This window comes from Palaemon carinicauda, chromosome 19 (genome assembly GCF_036898095.1).
Source record: "Palaemon carinicauda isolate YSFRI2023 chromosome 19, ASM3689809v2, whole genome shotgun sequence".
In the NCBI taxonomy this organism is placed as follows: Eukaryota; Metazoa; Arthropoda; class Malacostraca; order Decapoda; family Palaemonidae; genus Palaemon; species Palaemon carinicauda.
In genome coordinates, this window is record NC_090743.1 from 3,748,830 (window position 1) to 3,756,329 (window position 7,500).

At 39.3% G+C, this 7,500-nt stretch overlaps 1 protein-coding gene across 4 annotated transcripts in view; it reads left to right on the forward strand.

Moving 5' to 3' along the window:
- The window catches only part of LOC137658405 (lachesin-like), a 40,269-nt gene that overhangs the window by 12,316 nt on the left and 20,453 nt on the right, over nt 1-7,500 (forward strand). For all 4 annotated transcript variants that reach the window (XM_068393090.1, XM_068393088.1, XM_068393091.1 and 1 more), the window contains exons 3-4: nt 3,104-3,175; nt 4,202-4,299. In XM_068393090.1, coding sequence (XP_068249191.1) covers nt 3,104-3,175; nt 4,202-4,299 — 170 coding nt within the window. The remainder of the gene's footprint in view (nt 1-3,103; nt 3,176-4,201; nt 4,300-7,500) is intronic.

Sequence of the window (7,500 nt, forward strand, 5' to 3'; positions counted from 1 at the left end):
TGTGGCGCTACCCAAGACCAGAGAACAATTGTTTGATTTTTAGCGTTCTTGTAGAAGAGCTGCTTACCGTAGCTAAAGAGTCTCTTCTACCCTTACGAAGAGGAGAGTAGCCATTGAACAATTACAGTGCAGTAGTTAACCCCTTGAGCCAAGAGGAATTGTTTGGTAATCTCAGTGTTGTCGGGTATGTGAGGACAGAGGAGAATGTAGAACAATTACAGTGCAGTAATCCCTTGGGTGATGAAGAATAGTTTGGTAATCTGTGTTGTCAGGTGTGTGAGGACAGAGGAGAATTTGGTAAGAATAGGCCAGACTATTCGGTTTATGTTTACAGAAAGAAAAAATGAGTGGTAACCAGAGAGAGGGATCCAACGTAGTACTGTCTGGCCAGTCAAAGAACCCAATAACTCTCTAGCTTTAGTATCTCAACGGTTGGCTGGTGCCACAATTTGGTCACAGCTGGAATAAAACTTCTAGAATCTAGAGTACTTTGTATTATCGAGCCTTATGATGGAGAGGGTATAACTATTAGAATTAATGAGAATCAGAATGTTTTCGGAAATCGTTAGGTTCTTTTTTAGTATTGAAGATGAGATAGAGATCTAATAATAATAATAATAATAATAATAATAATAATAATAATAATAAGGGAAGTCGCAGGTTCTTCTTCTTCTACAATGAGTTGAATCTACGAGATACACAGTTCCAAATCTGCAACATTTCAAAATAATTTGGAGTCTCGCTATTAATCAAGAATCAGAAACAGAAATTAGTATTTCACCATTGGAGAGGCGTTCTTTCAGGGATCCTTATCGGAGCACACACACCCCTTTCCCCTTAACCCACCCCCTTTACCCTTCCCCCACCCCTTCCCCTCTCCCCCACCCCCTTTCCCCTTCCCCCACCCCTTCCCCTCTCCCCCACCCCCTTTCCCCTTCCCCCACCCCTTCCTCCATCCCTCCTCCATTCTTTTCTACCTTCCCTCACCCCTACCCCCTTCCCCACCACTTTCCCCCCTTTCCCCACCCCTTTACCCCCTTCCCCACCCCTTTCAACATCCCCATCCCTTCCCCCATCCCCCCTTAAAAAATGCTTTTTTTTTTAAAGATTTCGGTGGTATTTGAAGGCTTGTGGCGCGATTATTTTCCTAAAAATACAATGCATGTAACAGATAAATTGATGACATAAATACACATACCTGTGTAGAGTTAATTTTTTTTTATATTTTCACCAACAATTTATTCATGTAATATGTCCTCTTTACATGTTATGTTGGTATATATTTATTCATTCAGGAAATTATTGCAGTTTATGCCACAGGAATGTTAATTATCCTTTTCACCATGTTCACATTATTAAAATATTTAAAAATTCCAGTTCTTGTTTAGTTTTAGTGAATGCAATAAATAACATGTACTAGAAGAGTCACTCGGTAGAGTGCATACCTTTTGTCACCAAGAAAACTGATGGTGTTGTGGGTATTTAATTCTAAAACACATCTGTCATCTAGATTTGTCATTATGGTCTAAAAACTTTCATTTTCATCTAGTTTGCCAGATTTCCTTTTACATTTTACAATTTCTGTAAGTTCATTGACCTTTGACCCCTAACTGCTAACAAGGGTAATGAATAATTTCTGCAAGTTCATTGACCTTTGACCCCTAACTGCTAACAAGGGTAATGAATAATTTCTGCAAGTTCATTGACCTTTGACCCCTAACTGCTAACAAAGGTAATGAAACTACTATTTATGTTGTATATCATAAGATAGGCAATTGAATTATACACATTTTAGCATTAGTTTTATGGAGATCAGATAAAGATTGACCACGATATGGCAAAATGATGATTTTAACCTTTTCATGACCATGGCCTTTACTTTTGACCTAATAACTCCCTAAATCTAATCAAACTGTCATTAGATCATGGCCAATCATCCCACCAAATTTCACGAGCTTCAGTCAAATTGTTTATGAGTTATGCAAATCACAAACACACGCACGCATACAAACAAATAATAACACGCAACTGCGCTAGTAAGATCCTTGTCCCTTGTGTTACCGATAATCCTCTTTTGAATATTCGTCAAGGAGGGAGATTTAGGTATCTGTGCTTGCGTGCCTGACGCAAGGAAAAAATACGTAAGCCTCACGCAGGATGAGTGACAGTTGACAGGTATGCCTCATGCAATTTACCGGAGGCATTACTTAAGCGTCTTCGCAACGTTCCTTCGGATCCTATCTGAACTTACATATTTCCTTCGTTCACACTTCCTTTCTTCCTTATTGTTATCCAATCTCTTCTTACTTTTACTATTGAATGGCCTCGTTGGCCTGAACACCGGGCTTTGTGACCCAAAATCATAAATCTAATCTAGGTAGATTTTGAAACTTGCTGCATAAGAGACAGACAAATTAATAACTGATTGTAGAGAGGGTAAAGCTTAGCAACATAGTCAAAATCAAGATGGTATGAACATGTAGGGAGGATGGGGGAGGAGGAAGGCTGATAGGGAGGCGAAGGATTAGGCGGTGTGATTAAGTGAAGGAGGGTTTGGTGGTGGAAGAAGATTCTAAGTGATACAGTTTTTCATTAGTAGAGAATTGTTGAGAGAACCAACCATTATGTTTACAAATAGGACTGGGGATGAAGAATCATTTAGATGAGTAGGATGGTTACAATTCTAAAGAAAAACAGCATCACATTTATCTCTTATACTTACCATAGTGTTCTATCAAATACTCTACATATATTTCGTATATATGGATCTTTAATTACATAAACAGCTACCATCAGTTGTAAAAGACTTTAATGAGACGAAACAATTCTGTTTTAGGTAAGAGAAACTTCTCATGGAAAAAACAAAACTTGAATCGGCTGCATATGTTAAAGAAAAGAGCCTTGCCCCTCCTGGCACATGTGACCCATTACAAAAGTATACCTGAAGCAAGTTGTGTGATATACAATGTTTAACCAGGCAGTCCAATAACCACAATATTAAGCATTTTTGTTTTGTAATAAGTTCCAATGAAGAGTCATCCATGTAATTTGAATCTAATTTCACTGAATGCAACTTGACTGTTTCCTTTTCTTATCCAAACAGGTTTGGTTTCCAGCCGCAGTTTTCTTAGAGACGATGACAGCATCACACTGGACACCAGCTTTTTTCTGCGAGGTAAGTTGTCATGGCACTCAGTTGATCAGCCTGAGAGGTAAGATATAATACTAATCAGTCGATCATTCATGCAAGATAAGGTGACATGGCAATCATTCGAACACTTCTGTGAGGTAAATTGCCATGCAATTCGATTGATCAGTCATGAGAGGTAAGTTACTATTCTAAGTAACTGATTGGTTCTGCAGGGTAAGTTGCCAGTCCAATGGATCGAACAGTTTTAAGATATAAGTTTCTGCACCACTGAATTGAACAGTCCTGGGAAGTCAGTTGACATGCTAAAGAATCGACCAGTTCTAACAGGTAAGTTGTCACACCAATGAATTGATCAGTCCTGTGAGGAAAGTTAATATGCCAAAGGATCAACCACTTGTGAAAGGTAGGTTGCCACACCATTGAATTGATCAGTCCTGTGAGATAAATTAACATGCCAAAGGATCAACCATTTCTAAGTGGTAAGTTGCCACACCAATGAAATAACCAATCCTGTGAGGTAATCATAGTGTTTACAAATACTCACTCGTGTAAGCAATGAAGGTTAGCCTACTTGATCCAGTAACCTTAGATCTCATGTTGACAAGTGGCTTCACAAGATCTGTTTAGGGCCATGAAAGTAACCATTTATTTTGTAATAATCAGTTATTTGCTAAACACTGATATTGTTTGGGTTTAAGCCAGTAACAGTTAATGTCCACTTTTCTGAAGGGAAATTTATGGGCTATCTGTAATTATAGGGTTTAGATATGCACAAACTCAGCAATGCTTACTTAGATAGACAAACATAAACAGCCATTATTGAATATATACAACCAGCATATGAAATTAACAGGATTAATTAAATCAGTCCGTTAGATTTACTTGGTCCTAAACACGCCTTGCACAGTGCGTTGTCAGAGAAACAATTGTGTGGCAAGAGTTTAATCCCAATAAGAGATATTAAACGAATCATAATCTGAGTCATTGTACCTCTACTGACCTGTCTTACAGACTGGATTCCTGGTGATAAGTCGTCTTCTCTTTTTTCAGAATCGCCCCACTTCGGCCTCCCAATGCAAACAGTTACTGTGAATGTAGGCCAGACGGCAAGGTTGACCTGTATAATACAAGATGTCGTCGACTATGAGGTGAGTCCTTTCGGAGTTTTTACTCTTAATGATAACTTGGTAGCCTATTGGAAATATCCTTCATAGGCGATCTACTGGACTAGGGTTCGAGACCTGCTCGTTCAACCTCGATAGTTTCTTGCATCTGCAACCTCACCATCCTTGTGAGCTAAGTAGGGGGTGTTTGGGGGAGCCTATACTGAAGGTCTACCTGCTGATTCATCAGCAGCCATTGCCTGGCCCTCCTTTGTTCTAGCTTGAATGGAGAGGGATATTGGGTGCTTATCATATTTATATATATATATATATATATATATATATATATATATATATATATATATGTGTGTGTGTGTGTGTGTGTGTGTGTTTGGTCAGCTCAAGGTCTTTGTTCTCCGCCATTCATGAGCAACCTTTGTAACCTTTAACCTCTTTACTCTTTATGGTGATTTTATTAATAAGAATTTTTTTTTTTACTGGGATTATAGTCCTGATAATGACTGTGGAAAGGAAACTAGTTTAGATTCATGGAAGGACAATTCACTAGCAAAGACAAACGCGTTGCTTCTAAATACAATTAGCCTTAGAAGAGAATGAGAGCAAGTTGACATAAGCCTCGGTTTATAGTTTTTCTACGACTGATCTATTTCAATATTGTTATTAATCTTTTAACTTTTTTCAAGACCAACACCATAATGATTCATCATTATGGAGAAGTAAATATTTTGATCAATTCTAAATAAACTCTTAAATCAGAACTCTAACCCAAGACGGTGGAAAACCATGGTATGAGGCTATGGCACTACCCAAGACTAGAGAGCAATGGTTTGATTTTGGATTGTCCTTCTCCTAGAAGGGCTGCTTACTATAGCTAAAGAGTTTCTCTCCCCTTACCAAGAGGAAAGTAGCCACTAAGTGTACCCACAAGCAAGAGAACTCTATCCCAAGACAGTGAATGATCACGGTACAGAGGCTATGGCATTACCCAAGACTAGAGAATAAAGGTTTGATTTTGGATTGTCTTTCTCCTAGAAGGGCTGCTTACCATAAATAATGAGTCTCTTCTACCCTTATCAAGAGGAAAGTAGTCACTAAGTGTACCCACAAGCAAGAGAACTCCATCCCAAGATAGTGTTAGATCATGATAAAGAGGCTATGGCACTACCCAAGATTAGAGAACAATGGTTTGATTTTGGATTGACCTTCTCCTAGAAGGGCTGCTTACCATAACTAAAGAGTCTATTCTACCCTCACCAAGAGGAAAGTAGCCACTAAGTGTACCCACAAGCAAGAGAACTCTATCCCAAGACAGTGGATCACGGTACAGAGGCTATGGCATTACCCAAGACTTAAGAGAACAAAGGTTTGATTTTGGATTGTCCTTCTCCTAGAATGGCTGCTTACCATACCTAAAGAGTCTCGTCTACCCTTACCAAGAGGAAAGTAGCCACTAAGCGTACCCTCAAGCAAGAGAACTCCATCCCAAGATAGTGGAAGATCATGGTACAGAGGCTATGGCACTACCCAAGACTAGAGAACAAAGGTTTGATTTTGGATTGTCCTTCTCCTAGAAGGACTGCTTACCATAACTAAAGAGTCTCTTCTACCCTTATCAAGAGGAAAGTAGCCACTAAGTGTACCCACAAGCAAGAGAACTCTATCCCAAGACAGTGGATCACGGTACAGAGGCTATGGCACTACCCAAGACTTAGAGAACAAAGGTTTGATTTTGGATTGTCCTCCTAGAAGGGCTGCTTACCATAGCTAAAGAGTCTATTCTACCCTCACCAAGAGGAAAGTAGCCACTAAGTGTACCCACAAGCAAGAGAACTCCATCCCAAGATAGTGGATCACGGTACAGAGGCTATGGCACTACCCAAGACTAGAGAACAAAGGTTTGATTTAGGAGTGTCCTTCTCCTAGAAGGGCTGCTTACCATAGCTAAAGAGTCTCTTCTACCCTCACCAAGAGGAAAGTAGTCACAGAACACTTACATTGCAGTAGTTATAATGATTACATTATTTTATTTTTTGTTTAGGTCAGTTGATTGATTTAGTGAAGAAAATAGTCTTTTATATATGGGCCCAACCTTCCAGAAAATGTATTTGCATAATATAATACAAAAACCACAAGAATATATAATGTCTGGAGAGAGTCCAAGAAGTATGTGGTCAGTGTGAGAATGTTATATGAAGTTCTCAGGTCCTGAGACTGAAGTGTGTAAATGCAAGGATGGAAGTGTGTACATGAAATGATTTAAGTGGATAAGGGTCAGGATTGATGTGTGTAAGTGCCATGATTGAAGTTTGTAAGAGCTAGGATTGGGGTGTGCAAGTGCAAAGATTGAAGTGTGTAAGTGCAAGGATTGAAGTGTCTACGTGCACCGATTGAAGTGTGTAAGAGCTAGGATTGAAGTGTGTAAGAGCTTGGATTGAATTGTGCACGTGCAAGGATTGAAGTGTGTAAGTGCAAGGGTTGAAGTGTGTACGTGCAAGGATTGAAATGTGTACGTGCAAAGATTGAAGTGTGCAAGTACCAGGATTTAAGTGTGTGAGTGCAAGGATTTAAGTGTGTTAGAGCTAGGATTGAAGTGTGTAAGTGCAAGGATCGAAGTGTGAAAGGGCCAGGATTGAAATGTGTACGTGCAAGGATTGAAGTGTGTAAGAGCTAGGATCGAAGTGTGAAAGTGCAAGAATTGAAGTGTGTAAGTACAAATATGGAAGTGTTAAAGTGTCAGACCTGAATCAGTGTTTAAGTGTCAGGATTGAAGTGTGCATAAATCAAGAATTGAAATGCGTAAGTGCAAAGTTTGAAGTGTTCAATTCCACGATTAAAGTGTGTAACTGCAAGGAATGAAGCGTGGAAGTGCAAGGTTTGAAGTGTATAAGTCAAAGTGTTGGTTTTATGTTTTATAGGAACTACTTTGAGATACAAAGAGACCTTGTGAGTTAATGTCTAGAAATGCCCAGTATTAGATGAGAGAGAGAGAGAGAGAGAGAGAGAGAGAGAGAGAGAGAGAGAGAGAGTTAATGTCTTAAAAGGCCCACTATTAGATGAGAGAGAGAGAGAGAGAGAGAGAGAGAGAGAGAGAGGGTTAATGTCTTGAAATGCCCAGTATTAGATGAGAGAGAGAGAGAGAGAGAGAGAGAGAGAGAGAGAGAGAGAGAGAGAGAGAGAGAGAGAGTTAATGTCTTGAAAGGCCCACTATTAGATGAGAGAGAGAGA